This window comes from Ostrea edulis, chromosome 1 (genome assembly GCF_947568905.1).
Source record: "Ostrea edulis chromosome 1, xbOstEdul1.1, whole genome shotgun sequence".
NCBI classification, from domain to species: domain Eukaryota; kingdom Metazoa; phylum Mollusca; class Bivalvia; order Ostreida; family Ostreidae; genus Ostrea; species Ostrea edulis.
The window spans coordinates 74,369,430-74,394,401 of record NC_079164.1 but is presented as its reverse complement, the minus strand read 5'-3'; the positions used below and the strand labels follow the sequence as shown (position 1 = coordinate 74,394,401).

General features: G+C 36.5%; 2 protein-coding genes across 6 annotated transcripts in view; one reads left to right on the top strand and one right to left on the bottom strand.

Moving 5' to 3' along the window:
• Window positions 1-22,444, top strand: part of LOC125681927 (serine/arginine repetitive matrix protein 2-like) — a 46,365-nt gene extending 23,921 nt beyond the window's left edge. For 3 of the 5 annotated variants that reach the window (XM_048922238.2, XM_056160242.1, XM_048922229.2), the window contains 2 exons: window positions 8,963-9,533; window positions 14,550-22,444. In XM_048922238.2, the coding sequence (XP_048778195.2) occupies window positions 9,005-9,533; window positions 14,550-22,327 (8,307 nt within the window). In that variant the 5' untranslated portion in view covers window positions 8,963-9,004 and the 3' untranslated portion in view covers window positions 22,328-22,444. Of the gene's footprint in view, window positions 1-312; window positions 464-5,437; window positions 5,726-8,962; window positions 9,534-14,549 lie in introns of those variants that run through there. The other 2 variants (XM_048922215.2, XM_048922221.2) reach the window with 2 other exon arrangements.
• LOC125681974 (E3 ubiquitin-protein ligase AMFR-like) overlaps window positions 1-24,972 on the bottom strand; it is a 52,415-nt gene that overhangs the window by 11,834 nt on the left and 15,609 nt on the right. The window contains exons 8-9 of the mRNA XM_048922330.2: window positions 4,282-4,463; window positions 3,853-3,962 (exon numbers count right to left, since the gene is read on the bottom strand). Coding sequence (XP_048778287.2) covers window positions 3,853-3,962; window positions 4,282-4,463 — 292 coding nt within the window. The remainder of the gene's footprint in view (window positions 1-3,852; window positions 3,963-4,281; window positions 4,464-24,972) is intronic.

The following is a 24,972-nucleotide window of genomic DNA, read 5'->3' as shown; positions in this document are numbered from 1 at the left end:
AAAATCTGGTCTGCATAGTAATATTCTCATAAAATATGAAGAATAAGAAAAACTTTTGTTATTAGCTGCTTTAGACAGAGAGAAGTTTCATCATAAAGGCATATCAAAGTCACAGCAATTATGAATGATGCTTTCATGATTATAATACTTATTTCTGAATGGGCCTTTGCCAAAAACTATTGGTATTTCCATTACACAGTGTTGTCAGTTATCTACAACAAATGGAGGATGTCTGGTGTGGTTAATTCAGACTTTCATCAAGGTCATGCTCTCTGAAGCCAGTAAATTTGCCCTCTCCATCACATCTGACCATCCAACAGCTTATCACAGCTCTCTGTTTATGTCCCCTCTGACACACATACTTGTACACAGAATCAGTGTGTAGTGAATGATATAGAACACTTCATTAGCTGATGGATTGCAGTTCCGGAGTACACACTCATCAATTCAAGTGAACATTCAGGTATTTCTGTTTTTATTTGAAGCTGATAGTCTAAACAGTAAAAGACTTCCAATTATAACTATATGGGTGTTGTATTGCTGTGGTCATGCTGTTGTCTTGTATAAAATTTTGAATTTGCAATTCTTATCTGTTCTATTCCTTTCAACAACAAATCCACTCATGCCTAAAAGAAATTAAATAGTTATCATATAATGTTTTGATCTCCATCTAAAATCCCCATTCTGTAATGAATGAAATGTTATAGAAGCCTGTATCATACATAGGTGTAAAAAAATATAGCCTAGAGACACTGGATTGTTTCATAATTAGCAATGAGCATTTAATTTAGCTGGATTTTTTTAATTATGAAATTTTATTAACTTTAAAATCTTACTGATTCTCTAAAAAGTGAAACCTTTTAAAATTAAATATTAGTCTTTAAATGTGAATATTGTACTTTATCTTACTTTGCTGTAATATTCATACAGGTCATACTGACCATAACTGACAATATTAGAGAAAGAATGAATCGGCTTTCACCCCCCCCCCCCCCCCCCCCAATTACATTTTATTTGAATTAAAGAAGTCCATTAAATTGGTCATTTTGTCAGGTAATTATAATTTTGGTGGTAATATTGACATGACTGAGATGGTTAAATATTCCTAAAATGACTCTTAATCATTATTGACCTTGTTAACAAGGCTGAACAGTCATTAGGTTTTTATGCTATAGTACTGAGAACTAATCCTGTGACCATGGGAGATGGGCGGGTCTGACTAGGCCACTCCTCTCCCTGTCACATCGCTATCTTGTTGTGTCCCTAAAGACGAGAGTTTGGAGTCATGTACAAGACTTAAGTCACTTTTTGACCACCAATGAACAGTAGTTTTACTTTTGATATTTTTTTCCTGTCAAATGTACAAATACCTGGAGAACCCAGAAAATTGTTAACATAGATAATTCCAACAAATTCTGAGACTGACTGAGGCTAGACAGGTTATTAGTTTATATGTGGTCACCATTACCTATGTATCATAGTGTTCAATAGCTGACTTTGCAGACTCTATATCCTATTTTAAGTTGAAATTTATGGATTTGCATTTTCTGGATTATGTACAGTGTCACCTCAGTATATCGCCACTAGCTCTAACCCTTTTTCAGGTTGTGTTAAGATCTTTGGAAGACAAATCCAATTAAATTTTACAACTTTTATTCAAGTCTGTACAAGAGCAGAGTTTACCAACAACTCTCTACCTCTCTACTCAAAGCACAAAATACAGGATTATATGTAATTTTCCAAGGACAAACAATTCTGATTGACCATGTCCACCTGTGACATTCAGAAGTAAACAAACTGATATTCAGAAGTAAACAAATTGACATTCAGAAGTAAACAAATTGATATTCAGATGTAAACAAATTGCATTTGCATTCCAATGTTCTCGCATAAACAGACAATATGGTGCCAGAGCAATAAAACTGTCCATCCTCCTGCTGAAAATATAGGTACAGACTCAGGTTGTAAAATAGGACCTTTGCTGACAATTTGTTAACGAAGTAATAATTTCAATCTACTGCATCACTGCACGTGAGGTTATAAATACAACAATTGCTTACAGAGCAATTACAAAGTAAGAGTTTCAATTTTCGGCATCTCCTCACATATAGATAGAGTTGTCAAAACAACAGTAAACCAAGCAATTGTATTATATCCTGACCGATAATTGAAAAAGAACAAACATCCCTGTACATCAGCATCTGGTCACACACCCCAGTATACCGCCATCAAAATGTGTAGAACGGATTTCCATACATGCTAAAAAAGGTGATGTACTGCCAACCTCACCTATCACAACCGGTTTTCAGGTACAAAAGGCTGCCAACAGCCAGGGATCAGAAGCCATTATAATTATAATTGTCTGATTAGTTTATATGCCAGGTGAATTGTAATAAATCTAAATTTAGTGATTGTTGTGAAAACAGGTACATATAGGTACATGTAACTGCAATAAGAGGTACAATATGTCACAAAGGTCCTCCCTGTGACGGCACTGGTTTCATAACGTCAATAAGCCTGTAGTACTATTTACAAATTTATTTACAAATCTACATATATACAAGGACACGTTCACAAGTATATGAAATTCACAATCCAAAAATCACATGCTTTCACCTTCACTGTTAAACTCTCCCCTTTCTCACGAGGTACCTCCTAATTTAGTCCACTCACACAAGATCTTTTCTCAAGCGAAATACATAAATTTATCAACTCTTACTTTCATCTCTCAAACTTAATCATTCAACAGAGACAGAAAGCATTCAAACCAATTAACTCAGAAACCCCTGACATTCGCTCTCCTCTCTAACTAACTCACACGACACCCCTGGAAAAAGGCTAGGCGACCAGCGCCTTGCACCTGTTACTTCAAACACACACCCAATCTCTCTATTCCACGATAATTAATTGACCAAGAGATTAATAGAATCCTTCATTAGTACGAGTGTGGGATAGGGAAATTCCACCGAGGGGACAAGATTCGCAGTCTAGGACGAGGCTTTGCCGAGTCCTAGACAGCGAATCTTGTTCCAGAGGTGGAATTTCCCTATCCCACACGAGTAAATAATGAAGGATTATTTTTCTCACATTTTACCTTCAGTTTAGTGCATAAATTTGGGAGCTTTGAGAAAATTCTAAATTATCAAAATCCTCATTTCAACTTCGATGCAAAAATTAATTAGATAGACAGAAAGAGCATACCCGAAAATGGTTTACACTTTAAGTGTAAACTAAAAAACCCAAGGTTGTCCAACAGAAAGCTATACACATTAAAATTTAAAGATAACAAAGCAAAATAATTTTACTTCACCGTGTAACGTAAATCTTCACCGTGTAACGTAAATCATAGAAAATATATGACGTCACAATCAAATGACGTCGCAGCAGTGTGAGACAGAAAAATCTCACATGGCTGTCTCACATGGGTAAAGTCGATCTCACACTGGTGATAATGTGAGAAATAGCTCTATTACAAATATAATCCTTTCAAAATTGTCAAATAGAATTGCCCACGCCGTAAACAACCAAGAAACAAAACTACTATCAGCTGCCAACAACCTTGCATTACAATGACACCCTCAATATAACGCCAAGTTAGGCTGGAACAAAATATAGCGAGGTGACACTGTATATTGGGTAAGCACTACATTGACTATTTCATAATGTATCCAAATTCTATCACAGCTACAATGACAATATTAATTCTGTATATTCATACGAAACTTTCTTTAAACCCAAGCCAACCTATGTAGAAATTGGTTACAATAAGGGGGGGGGGGGGGGGGGGGCACAAACCCTAATAGGAGAGAAATTTAATCATCAGATATCAACCATCTACAAAACCAGTCTCACCATGCTGTCCAGCTGAGAGGTATGAACTGGTCTCTGTCTTCCCCCTGGTAACAGCTGGGTGTGTGTCACTTCCACAGAGAAACTGGGGAACCAGCTAACATAACGTGACCCTGAAAGCCAAATTTAGGTTGGTTAAATACAGCTAGGTAGTACTTTTTATATGCACAAAAGAAATATTAATATGCTCAAGGTATTATTTCATAAAAATTACCTAGATAGCAAATCAAATTTTCTCACTTCAAAGTTGCATGTAATTATTATATCTTAGGTATTCATAACAACAAGTCTCTGGTCAACTAGACCTTAATTCATTATCTGTTTTGATCTCAGACCATCAACTTTGTTTCATTAAGACATTCATACTTAATACTTCTACATTAAACATTTATTTTCAAATTAGTACTCTGTAATCAAACAATCAATAAATACCATCAAAATGAAAGAAGTGGTTAGTAAAGTGATTCTGCAGCTGTTGCTGAGGAGGTGGGGGTGGGGTGGCACCGTGCTCCTCCGGAACTTCATTGTTGGGGTCCACTTGTGTTCCCTCACTCAGAGATAATCTACAGGTAGGACAGGAGGTGTCTTGCTCCAACCATGATCTCAGACAGGCACTGAAAATTGTAGAAATTAATTTTCAAAAACCTTTCATTATTCACCACAAATACTGTCCTATAGTGTCAGTATGTGTAAATCACAGAACCAATAGTGTTGCCATAGATAAATCCCTTATCATTGCCCTACTAACTTGTTTTTCAGCTACATACTAAAATATTAGAAACCCATAGAGATGGAGATATTGAGTTCCAATGATGAGAGCGAATGTGTGGGTGGGTCGCAATGTGGGTGTGCAGGAGGGTGTGTAGGTGGGTGTGCAGGAGGGAGTGCAGGAGGGTGGATGTGTTTAGGTGGTATCAGCTCTCTGATACATGACATATCTATTAACATTATCATGCAAGGGAAAAAGTCAAAGATCACCAGAAAAACTCCATAGTCATTAGAATGTAGCAGTTCAGGAACAGGCATAATTAACACCAGTCATTTAGAACTGACTCCCATTACCAACCATCAAAACAACATATCATAGTGGACTGCAATGTCAAAAGATTCTTAAGAGAGCAGAAATACTAGCTGCAACTGTTAATATATATATATGAGGCTCCAGCTGTGTAAATACACATATGCTATTCAATAATGCACTGCTTGTGTATCATAACAAAGAAACAAACTTGGTAGTGCTGAAATTGACTGGTATGAACATGTTGATGAGATTACACATCCATTTTGTAGTTATGAGGAAGCAAGGACATCAAGGTGCAGACTTGGACACAAAAACTTGGTTCCAAAAACAATTTTACAAAATGCCAGAACAAAGCGATCAATTAACTTTTCTAAAAGTAATTATATTGTGAATGCAAATAGAGAATGAAGACAAAAGTTGACATTTTATGCCATTTTTACTTTTTGAAATCTGAAATGATTTTGAGTTGATCAATATACATATATATATATATATATATATATATAGAGAGAGAGAGAGAGAGAGAGAGAGAAAGAGATAAGCATCCCACTACAATAGCTACAGATTATCCCATATGATAGCAGTTAGTTGAATCTATAAATATCCACAGCCTAGCTTGTCTGTGTTGGCAGATTAATGAGTGGCTATACAAATACTGACCCTTAATGACATAGTTACTATGGTTATAACAGATATGTCATGTGATATGCAATAAATCTCCTATGACTTTATACATAGGTTAATAGGTCACCCCTGGTACTAATAACTTCTGCTATGTCTGAGTCAGATTCTGATGTGTAGAACTGCATGATTACAGGTGCTATGGATTTGGATTAGTATTGAATAAGCTTGAAGGTATGTAAATAATAATAGCTAGAGTATGTACACTGTGATTATAGTGCTTAAAGTCCCAACAAAATTTTAATGTAACTGCCATTTATCATCAGTCACTGTTCACAGAATCAAAATTTGTCACAGAGAGTTGCACACCTTTCACTAGATTCTGTGGCTATGTATCCACAATAATATCTTTTCTCACCTATGACAGTCAGGCCCCCAATTTTTGGTTGGCTTTAATGAATTGTGTAATTTCTGAGCTAGCTACACGAGAGATCACATTGGGGAATTAATGAAGTGTACATTTCAAATTTCACAATTTAATTTCCAATATACAGACAGAAAATAAAAGTTTCAATAATTTTTTTAAGAACTGTTCTTGCAAACTCACATGTTAATCTCAGTTGCCTTAGTTCTTAGATATATTTCAAATTGACCCATTAAATAAACTGAAGAAAGTTGCAAATGAAGGGGAGACCTCTATGACATTAATTTACAATGGTAATATAAGTGAGAGACAAGCATAACCAAATCAAAGAAAGGCAATCCCAAAATCTGACCATCAATTTGATAACTGGTAGAAACCAATTTCCACTGCCATCATGAACTGAAGAAAGAGGTGTCAAAGTTGAGAATTGCAATCACTTGTGAAAATGTTTTCCCTAAAGATCAAACATAATTTAAAACCAATAATTTTCAATTATAAATTTGAAACTACCTATTAAATAACAAGGATTCTTAGAATCCCTACATATACATAAATACTTTTGATTTCACTGATCAGCATTTAATTGTTATTCAAATCATTCAGTTAACATTTGGTAACAAAATTGGGTGAACCGCAGACTTCAAAAGTGTGAAAATATTTTAAAAGAAGCTGAGACATACATGTATGAACAAGAGGTCAACTGGCCTTATTGGTCACCTGAGTATTAAAAGTATCACTAGTCCCAAGGGCTACAAAATCTAGAAGAAATTTCCTGTTTTGAATATTTAAGCTAAATTCTAGTGATATGTAACATTAACACAATATGACTAATTTGGACCCATCCTTGAGAGACAGAATCCTGAGGTTGCAATTCACAATTTTGGTACATATTTACTTTAAATTTAAGGTGTATCAACAAACTTGAAGAAGTCTTTTAAATAATAAAGACAATAAACATTATCATAATTTTGGCTCCACCTGGAAATAAACCTTTACCAGCCCCTAGGATCATGAAATTTACAACACAACTTTGGTAAAGGACTGCCTACTCCTTTTAAATATCTATTTAGTTTTAATTTAGTATCAATAGCATTAAAGATGATATTTAATTTAAATATTTTTAAGGAGGTATGTGCTACACCAGAGAAATTTGATGTAGATGAAAAGTGGAAGATATGTACAACAATAATTTGAGGTTGAAAATTTTCAAATTTACTTTATTTTGTCAAAAAATACAGTTTTAATAGAAGATGATCTGAAATTTTTTTTAAAACCCCTGCCGGACTTGAACCTGCGACCCACAGTTCAACAGTCGGTATGCTAACCTACTGAGCTACTCGGCTAGGTATATTTAAATTGAAGAGGAAAATTCAAATATTGCTCATATTGATTTTTTCCACCATGTTTTTAAAGGAAGTCAGCCATTATGACAATGTAGAGTACCTCCTTCATTACACATATACACCATATATACTAAGTATGGCCCCACCCTGGAGTCAGAACCTCTACCATGGAGATCATGAAATTTACAATTTGATAGAGGCCTTCCTGTTCTACATCACTATGCATTTAGTTTTTCTTGCATATGTGTGGTTGTTGAGAAGATTTTCGAAAATTGGTCAATTTTTGGCAGTTTTTGCCCATCCCTAAGGCCTCATGGTTGTAAGATCAAGCCCTGAAATTTACAATTTAGGTCACTCTTGTTTAAAAGATGCTTCATACCAAATAAGAAATGAATATTGGAATGGTAGTTATTAAGGAACCCCTGATGAAATTTACAATTTTGGTAGAGGCCTTCCTGTTCTACATTACAGTATGCATTAAGTTTTTCTTACATGTGTGGTTGTAGAGGAGATTTTTTGCTGCAACCCTAATGCCCCAGGGGTGCAGGAATCCTTAAAGTTACAATTCATGTCTCCCTTGTCCTAAAGATGCTTCATACCAAATTTAAAAAGAATTGGAATGGTAGTTATCAAGAAGAAGTTAAAAATGTTCAATTGTTAATGAACGCAGACCAATTGCATTAGTTGGTAAATGTTGGCTGTGCAAAGGAAAACTTGGCATTTAATGGGGAACAACCGAGGTGTTAAATAACATACAGAGGAAGTCTCCTAGTTTCCTCCATTTCATTTGCATGCAATGAAAAATGATGGCGATAACAATGCATGTAATGTTGCAATTTTTTGGCAGATCATATCCATTAAATGACATTTAATTTATAGTGTATATTATATTATAAAAATAAATGTCATTTTTTAAAATACATGAGGGTATGAACTGAGACACTTCACGCCAGTAGATAATTAAAAAACACCCTTCATGAAAATGTATACTGGCATCATACCCTCATGTACAGGTGGCTCTTGATGGTGACTGCTCGAACATCAATATCTAGAAGTTCTTGATCTCTCGAAATGAAATCAGTCCCAATTTTATTCTCTATAAATAACTAAGCAAATTTACTCTCAATCTCTTGAACTTTCGATATCGATCTCTCAAAGTTCTCGATCACTCAAAGTAAAATTTAAGTCCTGTAAAACATATTTCTTTGTCACTCTTGATCTCCTGAAGTGGTGGCAGCGTATACACTATCAGTATCACTCAAGTGTACAAGTATTCCAGTGACAGTGAATGCCTGGGTTGTGTTAATTAGGTGTTTCATAATATCAGTGATAAATTACACAGGCTTCTTTTGATTAAGGGTGGATAGTTAATTGTTTAATTGGTCAGTTTGAACTCTACAAGTGCTTTGTTTTTATTTATATACAGTATAATCCCTCTATCAACAACATTTATGATCAGTTTCACCTTCTCAAATGGCAATTTAAACCAGCTTATAAAAGCGTCAATGTGAAATTCCTAAAAATTTCCTTGACTTCAGCAGTTTCATCTAAATATCTATAACACAGAGCATTATTGTAGAAATGTAAATATCTACAGCACAGAGAATTATTGTTGATCAATTAATGCAATATACATTCATGTTGCAGAAGTCTTTAGAAATTCTTCATATAATTTAGTATGTTGTTCAACTTATGTTTTTTCAGCCTCCAAAGCTATTTATAGCCTAGCAGAGAGCAGAACAAGACATGGAGGAAGACACGAGAGGAAATGGCTACCCTACTGGACAGGAAGGCACAAAAGGAAATGGTTACCAGGCTACTGAACAAGAAGATGTACAAGGAAGTAGCTACCCTACTGAACAGGAAGACGCAAGAGGAAGTGGCTACCCTACTGAACAGGAAGGCAGCAGTGAGACTCAAGACACAATAGATAAAGCACTGATTGATCTTCTGACGCTAGCCAAAATCTTAAAAGAGAAGATATCACATCAGAAAATGCCCCATACCAAGTCAGATCAACAAGTGTCCAGTGGAACCTCGTACAGCTGTCGTTCACATCAACAGACAAAGTCGGCCCCAGCAGGACGCTCAGTGTCAAGAGATGTTCACCCTGCAGGATCAACTGTAGGGAGAACATCTGAAACACAAATCTCACCAGACTCTTTACATAAGAGTCCCATGAAAAAGAAGATACACAGCGGAAACTATCCATGTCATATCTGTTGGAAACATGGTATTCACCCATCCAGTGTTCATAACCAAAGAGAGGGCATCGGTATGTCAACTTAATCAAAAGGATTGCTTAAATGTACACATATTGTATTTTTATGAGATATTTTTATCATCTTATCATTATACATGTAGCTTTTTGAGACATTTTTATCATCTTATCAATGTAACATACACATTTTGTTAAGCACAGAAGTAAAAATGTCAGGATAACTACATGCACAAAGTCTCATAAATCTCCGAAAAATCTTTCCACTGTGGTGAAACTTCAACATTGAACACTCAATCAAACTGGATTCAACTAGAATCTTAGGGGCAACAAGAGTACCAAAAAATCCAGAATTTTTTTGGACCTACATTTAGCCCAAAAGTAGGTCATAGTGCACCAATCAAGTTGAAATGTGAACTAACTAAGTATTTTTTAGAGGGAGGTTCTGACAAAATGTCAGGGCAATACCTGTATTCATAATGAGGAAAAAATCTAGAAAACAAAAACCAGATTTTTTTCCCTAATTGATACTATGACCTTGACCTTGAGAAATAATAGGCATCCTCCACTTGGCATAAGGTGCATGTGTACCAAGTTTAACAGTCCTAGCCACAAAAGTTTGGAAGATGTATCCTGCCTAGAAGGTTTGCCTACTAAGTGATACTATGACATTGACCTTGAATAACAAATGACATCCTCCACTTGGCATGAGGAGTATAAGTACCAAGTTTGATGGTCCTAGCCCCAATGGTTCAATTTGTATTCTTTTACAAGGTTTTCCTATTAACTAATACTATGACCTTGACCTTTAACCTTGAAAACAATAGGTAACTTCCTCTCATCATATTCCTGTGGGGATCCGGTTAGAATAGGTCCTCAGTACCCCTTGCTTGTCGTAGAAGGCGACTAAATGGGGCAGTCCTTCGGATGAGACTGCAAAAACTGAGGTCCCGTGTCGCAGCAGGTGTGGCATGATAAAGATCCCTACCTGCTCAAGGGCTGTAAGCGCTGAGCATAGGCCAAAATTTTGCAGCCCTTCACCAGCAGCGGTGATGTCTCCATTTGAGTGAAATATTCTCGAGAGGGACGTTAAACAATATTCAATCAATCAATCCTCTCATCATGGTGATTGAATGTACCAAGTTGTAAGATCCTACCTCCAATCGTTTGGTCTGTATTCTGCCTACAGGGTTTTCTTATTAACTGATACTACAACCTTCACCTTTGACCTTAGAAAACAATAGGCATCTTCCTTTCATCATGGTGATCAAATGTACCAAGATCCTGGAACTTACGGTTCATTATGTATTTTGCCTACAAGGTCCGGACAGACAGATAGACGATGGTATACTTTAAAACATCCCGTCTTTGACAGGCGTATAAAAAAAATCTGGAAAACCGTTTGATCTACCTTTACCACTAAAGTAGGTCATGATGCACCAATCCATCTGAAATGCAATATGAATTTATGTTCTTCCAAGAGAAAACTTATGACTAAATTTTAGGGCAATATCTGTATCCGTAATAAAAACAAGGTTTTTCTGTGAAGTGATACTAGTACCTTAACCTTTGACCTTGTGAAACAATAGGTATCCTTTGCTTGGCATAAGGTGTATGCGTACCAAGTTTGACAGTCCAAGTCCCAAGAGTTCTGTCTGTATCCTGCCTATAAGTTTTTCCTACTAGGTGATACTAGGACCTTGACCTTTGACCTTGAAAAACAAAAGATATTCCCCACTTGGCATGAGTAGTATGTGTACCAAGTTTAATGGTCCTAGCCTGAATCATTCGGTCTGTATTCTGCCTACTTTAACCTTGAAAAACTATAGGCATTTTCCTCTCATCATGGTGATCAAATGTACCAAGTTGTAAGATCCTAGCTCCAATAGTTCAGTCTGTATTCTGCCTTCAAGGTTTTCCTATTAACTGATACTACGACTTCGACCTTGAAAAATAATTAGTCATCTTCCTCATCAAGGTGATCAAATATACCAAGTTGTAAGATCCTGGAGAATACAGTTCATTTTTCCAACAAGGACTGGACAGATGAACAGACAGACCAACGATGCCATATTACATGTATATTATGTCCCATCTTTAACAGGCATATAAAAAATTCAGGGTACCGAGTAATCTTTGCTTTAAAAAACAAGAAATGTTTGTAAAACATATATGCCCCCCCCCCTCCCCCGCCGGTGCAAAATTGAAAAGGTTTATACAAATGCATCATTTAATTGACAGTAGTGCCAAACCATTTCAAATATTGAGCAGAGAATATCTTCCTATGTTTAGAGTGAATTGACCATGTGACCTAAAAATCAATAGGGATCATCTACTTCTTATGCTGTACCAGTATACCTAGTTTGTTGTCAATCAAGCAAATGACTCCTAAAATACAGAAGACAATATATGACTATGTCCAGTTTAACCTTTGACCAAGTGACTTCAAAATCAATAGGGGTCATCTACTCCTTAAGATGCAAAGATGGACCAGTGTACCAAGTTTGATGTCTGTCAAGCAAAGGGTTCTCAAGATAATGAGCAGACAGTATATTCCTATGTCCAGTTTGACCTTTGACCATGTGACCTCAAAATCACTATGGATCAGCTTCTCCTGAAGATTTACCAGTGTACTAAGTTTGATGTCTGTCAAGTAAAGGGTTCTCAAGATATTGAGTGGACAGTGTTTTCCTATGTCCAGAGTGGATTGACCCTTGACCTTTTGACCTGAAAATCAATAGGCCATTAGGGGTCCTCTTCTACTCATTACCAACCCACAAGTGAAATATCATTAAGATCAAGTGAATGGTTCTCAAGATATTGAGCAGACAATATGTGGTCTACTGACCGACCGACATCCCGACTGACTGGTGCAAAGCAATACGCACCTCTTCTTTGGTGGAGGGCATAAATATGGGAGACAATATATTACTTTGTCTAGTTTAACCCTTGACGATGTGTAGCCAATATACTCCTTATGGTGTACCAAGTTTTCTCAAGATATTGAGCAGAAAGTATCTTCTTATGTCCAGAAAGGATTGACCATGTGACCTCAAAATATACAATGTATAGGGGTCATCTACTTAAGATGTACCAGTATACTTAATTTAATGTCTGTCAAGCAAAGGGTTCTAAAGATATTAAGAAGACAATTTCTTCATATGTTAAGAGTGGATTGCCCTTTGATCATCTATTCTTATGATGTAGCAGAGCTAGTACCAAGTTTGATGTCTGACAAGCAAAACCTTCTCAAGATATTGAGTGGACAGTATCTTCCTTTGTCCAGTTTGACCTTTGACATCAAAATCAAAAAGGGTCATCTACTCCACACAATGTACCAAGTTTAATGTCTGTTAAGAAAAGGGTTCTCAAGATATTATGGAGATAGTATCTTCATATACCCAGAGTGGATTGACCCTTGACCTTTAAACTTGTCACCTCAAAATCAATAGGGGTCCTCTCCTACAGTACTTATAACCAACCCACATATGAAATACATTACGATCAAGTAAACGGTTCTCAAGATATTACTGAGAGACCGACCAACAGGTGCAGAGCAATATAAGTGGGGGGGGGGGGGGTCATAATAAAAAAAAATATGGTATTTCATGTCCCTTGTTTTGTTTGGTTAACATGGAGCACAGGTGGTATCAGGCACCATTTATTGTTATAATATGTAAAATGATGATATACTGTGGAATCATTATTGTTCGTGGGGGCTCGGATGTTCGTGGATTTCGTGAATACCTTTTGCCCATGAATTTACGTCCCCATGAACCAGTGATTCTTTGCAATAGCTACTATACTATAGTGATATGAATAACGTTAAAACTTGAAATTCCATCCCCACAAACTAGTAAATATTTGGTTTCCCAAACACTGGCCCCCTCGAACTTTAATGATATTCCACAGTAAATGAAATATATGTGAGAATGCTGTCTGATTATACTTGTGAATGTGTTTGATATTTTGAACATGACTTATGTACAATGTATCATCAATAATGTGCTGTGTGATAAGTCTGCGTTATTGGAGGGTACATTACAAACTCTGAATGGACATTTTAATCAGATTGTGAAATTTAGTCCAGAAGTCATTGATTGTTGATAACATGAAAGTAAGCAAATTGAAAGGAAAAATTCTTGATCACTGCTGTACATTTCTTAGTTTCCTTAAAAGACCATATGTTTTGTAATCATCAAATTTTTTCTCAGGAATGTGAATATCTCATTGCATTTATTTTCAACATGCCCTGGACATAATTGTGTGTGAACAAGAGAGACAAAATGTTTTGCTGCAGGCAGAATGACAGAATCTTATGTACATTTATTCATTATAGCTTCTGTGCTCAGCTTGCCTGAATTGAAGGCAGGGGAACAAGTGAACTTCTAAAATTTCTTATCAAGTTTTGTCTGGCATGTTTGTGTGGCATTAACTTTTGATCTTTCCCTATAAAACCACTATTATACCAATTTCAACCAAAGCTGCCACTGTCACATTGACTCCTGAAACCCCTTCCAAGGGGAGATAATTAATAGGAAGAAGTAAACATACAGTTGAGTCATTCAGATATCTTCTTGCTGAATTTACCACTAGGGCATAGTTAATGAAACAATGACAATGTGATATCTTCTATGTCATGTATAGATTAAAGTTTGTACAAACTATGGTTTCTAAGCTAGGGTGGGTCGTCAAAGGGGTTCAATGTTTTAATAATATCCATTTTAAATCTTTTTCCTCACAAGCTTATGAGCTAAAAAAAAATGTCAGAACAATATGCACATATCTCATAATGTATATCAATCATAGGTCCTGGGGGTCAACAGATAATAGAAAAGGATCCACTAGTTTCATTGGTGGGGCTTGGCATAGTGTGGGGTCACAATTAGGACTCTAAAGTTAACGAGGTATAAAATCAAGGTTACTTATGTTAGCATTAAACCCAATAAGCCTCTTTAAACTATACATATTCCATATTTAAACTTGTCACTGCAATCTAATGTTTCAAAATTTCATTTTGAATCAAAATGCATGAATGTGTTTGATAGCAACCATGCAATTCTTTCTTTCCAGAGCAACTGAGGAGGACACAGAGTCAACACAGAAAGCAAACACATTCATCAACCCATAAAATGGAACCAAATCCCAGAGATAGACCTGGTGACACCGTTAATCCTTCCATAGTCCATCACAGAGATAGACCTGGTGACACCGTTAATCATTGTCAGAAAGCCTATACCAGTGTCTCACCAGCAGCACCCAAGGCATCTAATGAATCTGCCACTAATCATAACAGTAGTGCTTTACAAATTAGAGACACCCAACACATTCCCAGTGTACCAAGTCAAACTTACGATTCCCAGCCTGGGAAATACCAACATTTGGAAGTCCAAGCTACTAGTGTGAAGCCAGTCATGACTAATAGACAGGAAAGCACTGTTAAGCAATCTGAAATGACTGATGGTGCAGATAATATGCATACATCTAATTCTCAATCAAAATCAGTCAATGTAGACAAGAAGTTAGATGGTAGGCCTATATCTGAATTTTCTCAGGTTCAAAGTACAAAGTCAGGCTACAAACTTACAGCCAATGATAGTCAGAGATACTCAACAAGTTACAATTCTACCTCACACAAAACACAAACTTCACCAAAATTAACTACAGAACAAATGCATATATCACATCCACAGCAATCACCACAATCATTAACAGCACACGGTAAGGAATATGGTAATTCCATGCATAAAAATCAGCATTCAAAATCTACAACACAAAAAGCAGCAGCTAATGACAACACCTCTCACAAAACAAATAACAGTCAGTGTAGGGAAAAGACTCACACAAAATCACATCATTCAATCTCCAAAGTAAGTGTTACGAATCCCAGCTCAAAGAATGAAGAAATATCTAGATCAGGAAAGCTGAAATCCAGTAGTAGTGCTAAATGTCTAGAGCCATTGAAAATTCCAAGCAGTGCTCAAAAGAAGTGTGAAAATTCCATTAGTGCTCAGTATCCTCCTGGGATTCAAAAAACTTTAGAAGCAATTGCCAGTAAGTTAACGATGATCAATGCAGACTGTAGAGCAGCTTCATCATCAGGGAAAAGTTCTTTTAAATCCAAAGCAAAGAATTCATTGCAAGTGAAATCTACAGAGAGGAAATCTATAACGGATTTAATTGATGAAGTAAAATCCACTAAACTCCATCAAAAGGACAAAAAGTCACAGAGTTGCACTCAAGAAAGAAGCAGGAGTCGCGACAAAGATTCTGTAAATGTACAAACTGATGCCAACTCTTCAAAAGATGCAAGTCATGTAGGATCAAATAGACAAGAAAACAAAGTGAACCTTAAAAAGTCAAAAGAAGATGTGCCTGGAAAAGAATCATCAAAAAGAAAGTCGAGCAATAAAGTTTCTTTTGAGAATCATGTCAATAGTAGTGAAAATCAACTGAAAAAGTCTGAGATACAAGATCATCACCAGAATTCCACATTACACAAAAACAATAAGACCCAGGATCAAAACCTTTCCATTGAAGATTTGGGGTTGGATGAGGATCTGCCTCTTCTTGTCCGAAGCAGAAGATACTCAGATAAACAACGTCAAACTCACCATAAAACACACACTCCTGAAAGTGAAACTAGGAAACACTCAACAGATTCTGTACACACTGGAAACAATGAAAACAAGGAAATACATCACAATGTCAATGACGTTGTAAAGGTTGGTGATATTGCAACTGCTGAACACAAAGATACTAGAACAATAGAATCCAAACACCAATCTTCTCAAGAAAAGTTGGCAATGCAAGAAGACAATTCAAACAAAATTGATGAAAAATTAGATGTAAACCACAAGGCATCTGGAAAAGATGAACAAAACTTTGAGAATGCTAGTGACTGCATTGAGGCAGGCATTTGTTGCAAATTTTTGAACTTTTTGTCTCGATCACAGAGCATCAAAAACATCCCTTCTGAATCAATGTGTGATGGCGCAAAGACAAATCCTGATAACACAAAGCATTCTAATTTGTCAGCAAAACGTCAAAAACATATCCAAGGTACCACAGAAATAAGAGAGAAGGGCATTGGCTACCACATAAATGAAACCGATGTGAAAGGACAGGAAAGTGACAAGAATTCAGCAATAAATAAATCTCAAACAAACATTGGTGAAAGTTCTGCTGAAGATGTAAACAAGCATATAAACTTGATATTGACAAACATTAAAAAGGAACCTGAGTGGAATATTTCTCCAAGTGAATCCTTAAATCATAAAACAAATGAGACAAGGAGTGAAAGTCAGAGCCAAAAGAAAGACAGTGGCAGAAACATTTGGGAAGACCTACGACTCCAACAAGATCAACGACTTCATCATGAACCAGGTTCAAAGCAATTACTTCAGCATACGACAGAAGAAACTATACAAACACCAGGGGAAAACCCTACAAAAGAGAAAATGCAAATCAAAGAGCCAAAGAAATCAAATTCAGGTGAAGTCCAACTGACATGGCAGCAACTGATGAAACCTATTCCTGAGTCTCCTCAAACTGAGAGAAAACCTACACTGAAGTCAATCATAAAAACTGAACCTGTGTCTCCTGCAATTCCTACCAGTAACCATGCACCATCTCTCAGAAATGAAACAGAATCTGGAGAACAAAACACATTCATCAAAACTGAACCAGTATCTCCTACAATTCTTACTGATAACCATTATCAGTCTCTCACTAATGGAAAACAATCTGGACAACAAAGTCGCAACATAACTCAACTGGATAATCTACAGGGGGGAAAAGATGAGCATAAATCAGATGATGCTGACAGATTACAAGAAAATACACAAACTAAAGAATCAATGTACAAACAAAATCAAGACAAGAATATCCAAAAATCAAACAAACAAACTGAAGAAGTGAAAATCCAGAATGTGAATGCAAAGCAAACACCAGAAAATGATATGAATCATGCAGCTGAGAGTGATTCAATTCCACACAACTCAACTGAAGTTCCAACACACACAGAAATTCAACAGCCCAACTCGATACAAGTTAACAAAGATAACACAAAGGAAACCGACACAACATCACGTGATAAAAATATCTCAACACAGGCATCGCCAAATGAATCTGCTTCTGAAACAATTATTTGCAAAGACACCAAAAATGTTCTAATAACCCCATGCTCTGGAGACAAAGAAAGTGAATACATACTACAAACAGGCAACAACTTAAATGAACAGCAAATTGAAGTAAAAAGAGAGGTTAATCCTTCCGCAGATCCCTTTCCTGTATCAGATTTTGGTAAATCTAGCAAAGATTCAACGGTGATTAAACCCCAAATATCACCCATAAGACCCATACCAGATATGCAAGGAATAGAAAATGGTGATAAGGCAGTTGACCCTGGGGAATCCAAGAATTCAAATGAAGAAAGCAGTAGCACATGTAACATTGTACAGGGTGATAGGAAAGATGAAACAAGCACCTGTAACATTGTACAAGGTGATAGGAAAGATGAAACAAAAAAGAAAGCCTCTACTGATCAACAGAGATATCTAAAGTCTTCAACATTTTGCCAATCTGAAGAAAAAAGCCCCATGATCAGAAAAACCACAGCTAACAAAAGGATTGTGATGCTGAAAAGCACCTTTCTGCCCCAGTTTTCATCCAATCAATTCAAAAACCCTTCAGTGAGTAACTCCACAGATGAAATTAACAATCCTAATATTAAAAGAAATGAATCCAACAGCACTGCATGTAAACATATTGTTCAGTCAGAGAAGAAGAAAAAGAAATCTATCTCCAGTATTGTAGTTTCTGTTAATGCAAACAAAACAGTGAGAAAAACTACAAAGCAGACAAGGGAGCAGTCAGTTGCACGCCAAATAGTGAAAAAAAGAATTGCTTCAACACCAGCAAGGTCACTCAAATCATCCTCCATTGGATCAAAAAGATTACTCCAGCAAAATACTAGAACAATGACCAGCAGAGAAAAAGAAATATCAATAAAGTCATTTAAAAAAGAGATAAAACATAAATCACGTGATTCAGAAAGAAATTTGAAAAATACTGATGAAACATTCGGGAATAGGAGCTCTATAAGAGATAATGAAAGAGGAACAAGGCAAAGCAACACTGTGTGCAGTTGTTTGAGATGTACTTGTGAAAGACGAGAGTTGGGACAATCTCAAAGATACTCAGACAGATACAGAGAAAAATCACCAGATGATAAGTACAGACGATATTGGCCCAGATTCACAAGTCCAGATAGGAATAACTACAACAGAGATGATTACTGGACCCATGAAACAAGAGTTTATGAGAGGTATCCCAGGCGAGAATCCTCTCCACCACTGCCATCCTCATCAGGTGAAAGAGAAAGTTGGAATTCAAGATATGATGTATACCGGAGAGATAGATTCCTATATCATAGATCTCAATCAACAGCATATATAGGGAGGTCACCAAGAACTCCATCACCACCATACCAATGGACTCCACCTTCTAGCAGGTCAAGGTCACCACCTCACAGATTAAGGTCTCCTCTTCCTAGGTCTAGATCACCAATTTACAGATCAGCATCTCCAAAGCGAAGATCAAGATCTCCTATGCTGAGATCAAGATCTCCAAAGCCAAGATCAAGATCTCCTCTTCCTAAGTGTAGATCACCAATTTACAGATCAGTATCTCCAAAGCGAAGATCAAGATCTCCTAAGCTAAGATCAAGATCTCCTAAGAGAAAATCAAAATCTCCTGTGTATAGAGGATATGTAGCTCCAAGAAGTAAAAGCCTGTCATCATGGCCACCTGAGCCTCAATGGTCAAGTTTCTCTTCAGATTCTACAGTATTGAATTTCAAAGACAGAAAGAAAACTGAACCTTCCACTGTCAGATCAGAGTCTAATTCAATGTCTACAAAGAAAATTAGACAAGATACCCTTACAACTGCAAAACCATCAAAACCTAGTAATAAATCTCAAACACAGACACCAACACAAAATAATTTGAACAATCCACTCTCAAAAAATTCAACAGTGACAGGGAAAATGGAGGATGTCAAGGAAACAGAAATCATGGCAAAAGTTAGCTCCAGTTCAAGTACCTGTGATGCTTCCACAGACTCAGACAAAATCATAGCTAATTCTTTGAACCGAGCAAACCAGCTGCAGACAATCCAGGTTAAGATGGATCATTCAAGGCGGTTATCTAATCTAATTCAAATTGATACATCTTCATTTGAAGTTGGCAATAAAACTGTCAATACTTTATCTAAGCCAAACCAATCAAATACATCAAGAACAGACACCAAAGGAGAAGATTTGAAATCAAATAATATATTGAAAATGACTGAAAATACTAGGCAAAAGACAGCAAATGATACACAGACACTAGGAGTGAGTGACAAAATAAAAGACACGGCAGATGTGTTGCAGAACACTAATAAAATCTCAGAAGTTGATCTGGAGAAAAGAACAGATATCAAGGAAGTAACTAAAGTGACTGATACCGAAAAACCGAAAGTGAAGAACATTGAAAGACAGAATTCAGAGCAAAATTTGAAAGATGAAAAGAAAAAGATATTTAGTATCCCTGACAAACAATCATCAGAGCAGATGGAATATGGCAAACCACAAAACATTAGTGATGAAAACAAGGAGAAATCAACAGAAATGACAAAGGAGATTAAGAATGATGTTTCAGCAACAGTAAACCTGGTACCAATGATGAAGATGGGAAAAGTTCCTGTGGACTTTGTGATGCAAGAATCATCAAATAAAGTGAAAAAGATAATGGCTATGGAAAACATGGCAATTAATGTTGAGAGTGAGACAAAACACACAGTTGTCAAAGCCACAGAGCATGCTTTGAATGAAACACAAGCTGTAGAACCAGAAACTACCTCAGATGCACTACATACAGGAGACAAAAATGGAAATGTAGATTCCAAGATTAAAGGCCATGCACAAGATGCAAAAGAAGCTACAGATCAACAACCACAGAATAAACTAGAAAACAAAACTCCTTTAAAGAACAATAATAAGGAAGTTAAAGATGAAAAGCCAAATGTTAACTCAAAAAGTCCTACAACACCTCCTAATCAGTATATCGACATCAACCTGAAAAATATGACTCACATCTATGCAAGTGATGGCCAACAAGTTTGCAATGCATTTAACATGTCAAAGATCTCTGGTAGTGACTGTCCAGGAACCTGTAATCAGCATCACCTGTCTTTGCCTCTCTATAATTCATACACAAAGACAGATATGAGTGTTTCACAGACAGAAGAGATTGAGGTACTGAGAGATGCAAAGGGAAATGCTTGCTTCTTTAATATGTCTCAGAAAATGATATGCAACAACTTCAATTCAGATGATGGATGCAAAAACAAAAACTGTTTTATGGTGCATCTCTCCTTCTATAATATTTTTTACTCATATTTTAGGAGGAAATTGAAATGCCAAACATCCCCTACTTGTGTAGAAAGAGGACATAAAAGTCTCCCTGGCACAAATGCTGCTTCTCATACAGACAATAAGTTGTGCAAGCCTGTAATGGAAGCAGCAATACAATGTGAAGAGCAAGTAGAAAAAACTTCCATTCACAAGAAAGATCAAAGCAAAGAAAAAAGTCAATATACAAGTGTTGAAAAATGCTGCATGGAAAACCAAACATCAGTAAATGAAGACTCCACAAAGAGATTCCAAAAAGATCTGTCAACACATCACCAGGCAGATAAAGGAGGAAAGCAAGAACCAGGAAAACCTACAACTTCTAAGAATGAACCTACAAAACCTGAGAACTCAGACAATAACCAGACAGATTTATTGAAAACAGAGCAGAGCATATCATCTGATCCAAAGACGTATGACCCAACCTGTAAAGGCAATGCGAGAGATATAGAAAGGACCAGCCATTCCATGACAATCTCTGGGGAATACAAAGATGATATGGTCACCGTTATAAATGTAAAGACAGTTAGACGTTATCCAGTTTGCAAATTTTTCAACACCCCTAGAGGATGTCAACGGTGGAACTGTCGATATCAACATGTAAAGAACAAAACGAAATATCATTCCAAGCAAAAACATAATACATACTCGCCAAACTTCATCTGGTCAAATCGTAAAAGACAACAAAACACATTCTTAGCTGCAGGACAAAAACAACCAGAGAAAATGAAAAAATTTGATATTCAACCAAGAAAACTAAATGAACAGAAATGTGAAAAGACTTCTGCTCAGGAACCAGCTATATGCAAAAATACCGAAAGTCAAGAGAAGAAATTAAATTCTAAAGCTGACCAAGAAAGTGGAATAAATAATCAGAATAAAATAATTCCATGTGCTGAAAGAAATGTGAGTACACCAAGAGAGGCACCAAACCTATCTGAAAACAGTGGTAAAATTGGGACTGAATATGGCATGAATGAAAAAGAAAGGAGCAATCAAAACACAACAGGTGATGAGAGAAAAACAAAAGACACCACTGCAATTTCTACAGTCACTGAAAATAAGGTCACAAAATATACAAAAAGTGCTCCAACAAGCATAAAAAGAAAACAAGATTATGATATGCCACACAGGGCAGCAAAGATCCCTCGGCAAAATAGGGACTTCAACTGGCAAGCTCTACTGGCAAGACAGCATTCTACTCTCAATCATAATAATTATAATTACCATCAAGCAAACACAACATTAGCTTCTGAACAAAACAATATGGCTGAGAGGTGGCGTCCTGATATGGCTGAGAGGTTGTGCCCTGATTTCAATACCGCTTGGGGATGTCGCTATCCACATTGGGCATGCTCCTATATTCACGACTATGCTGACGATGTTCAGTTCTAAACATATTCACTGTTATACTGCTTATTGTTGAAATTGCAACTATTGTTTTAAACCTGTTTTGTCTATTCATAATTATTATTTTCAACTTTGAAATTAAATCAGTTCCCTGAATTACATCTGCAAGTGACCAAGAGTTTGTTTTAAGGAACAGATTGCAGACTAGGTGCTGTACTATTAGTTACACAGTTAGTTAGTGACCTGATATGGAAAAATACATGGTGTGAAAAGAAAACCCGTATCGGTAGTTAGTGACCTGATATGGAAAAATACATGGTGTGAAAAGAAAACCCGTATCGGGCGAGGCTTTGCCTCGCCCGATATGGGTTTTCTTTTCACACCATGTATTTTTCCGTATCAGGTCACTAACTAACTGTGTAACGAATTTATCACGTCGAAGACCTCTAACTGGATATGTGGGGGGTCTATATCATACAACTTAGTCAAATGTCTTTCCTTTTGACATGGCTGCAAGTCGAACCCGACGATAAATAAAATTACTCGCCCAATACGGATTTTACTCGCATGATACGGTTTTTTTCACGGCGTCATGTGACCAAGATCTGACCAATTAGATTTCAACAATTTTGTCTGAGGCGTGATAAATATAAATATTTTACATGAAAATGTTGGCGCAATCAAATTCCTCCCTGCTCTATCTTGTAAATAGATGTGATGAATCAGACAAATTCTATTACTGTACAAATTGTTATGCCTTAAATTTTGTAGATTAATTGTATATTCTTTAACATGCCTTTCGAGAATCTTTCACTCATATAAAGATGTCACCATTGCTGGTGAAGGGCTGCAAAACTTAGGCCTATGCTCGGTGCTTACAGCTTTTGAGCTGGGAGGGATCTTTATTGTGCCACACCTGCTGTGACACAGGATCTCTGTTTTTGAGGTCTCATCTGAAGGACCATCCCATTTACAATTAGAGTACAAGAATTGATTGAGTCAGCTAAAAATTTTCAAGGAATGTCCAATTACTTCCAAAAAGACATGCACATCTTCAATGCTTCTATAAGAGCTGTACAAGGTCTGATGGATGACAAATAAATGCTGTAAGAGGAGTTGATTACAAAAATAGGTACTGTCTATTTAAGACATGCTTGAAAATGACAAAGTTCAACTACACATAAAGTTTTTGAAAAATGTCTGATCACTTTCAAAAAGACACATGCACATCTTCTATGTGTCCACAACAACTGTACAAAGCTTGAGGAACATCAAGTTAAAGGTGTGAGAGGAGTTGATTACCCAAAATAGATACCCTATTACAAGGACGCACACCCACCCGTCATTCACTATTTTGTAAGCCATTTGCATATTGTGTAACCCAGCTAAAAAGTTAAATTTAATGTGTATCTACTTATATGATAAGCACATATCAAATTTCAGATTCTGAACTTAAGGCATTGTAGAGAAAAGTCTAGGAAACTGCTCTCACTAATGTCCCATAACTCTTGTAATAAAGTGCACCGCCACGGCACATGATACGCCCATCACATATTGTTAACAGTATAGATTGAACCCATTAAAACATTTTTTTTAATATCACCTTAATTAAATGTCACAGTGACCTTAAAGTAGGATGCGACACACCTTCTACCTAAGATGCATTAGTTGACCAATTTTGGTGATTCTAGGTCTAATAGTTTTCAAGTTATGAGCCGGACAAGTTTTTGCCATATATGGCCATATCTTCTTAATGAAAAGTCACAGTGACCTGGTTTTAATGTGCGACACACCTTCTACCCAAGATGTATCTACAGACAAAGTTTGATGATTCTAGGCCTTGTAGTATTTAAGTTACGGGTCGGACACGAAAAAGCTAACAGACAGACGGATATCTTCTTAATGAAAAGTCACAGTGACCTGGTTTTAATGTGCGACACACCTTCTACCCAAAATGTATCTACAGACAAAGTTTGATGATTCTAGGCCTTGTAGTATTTAAGTTACGGGTCGGACACGAAAAAGCTAACAGACGGACAGACAGACGGATATCTTCTTAATGAAAAGTCACAGTGACCTGGTTTTAATGTGCGACACACTTTCTACCCAAGATGTATCTACAGACAAAGTTTGATGATTCTAGGCCTTGTAGTATTTAAGTTACGGGTCGGACACGAAAAAGCTAACAGACGGACGGACAGACGGACGGACATGAACGCCATACCATAATACGTCCCGTCTTAAGACGGGCGTATAAAAATCAATCAACTTGACAGAACTTCGACTTGATCTGTACAAATATAGTAAATCACATACCAAAGTTCAGCTTTCAAAATTAAAACATGGTGAAAAAAGTCTAGAAAACAAAACTGAAGCTCATTCAACCATGATGATGAAACTAAGTCTTGCAATTGTAAGAATAGTTCAACCATAACAAAAGTGAAATTTGATCTTTATTTACTCATTAGGTAACCACATATCAAATTTCAGATTTCTAAGTTAAGGCATAGTGGAAAAAAGTCTTGAAAACTACATTCCACTCCAAGTCCCATATATCTCGTAAAATTCACTCAACCATGACAGAACTTCAACTAGATCTGTACACATACAGCAGTAAACCAAATATAAGCTTCTTAAAACAAAGCATGATGGAGAAAAGTGCAGAAAATGCTGTGGGAGAGACAAACAAA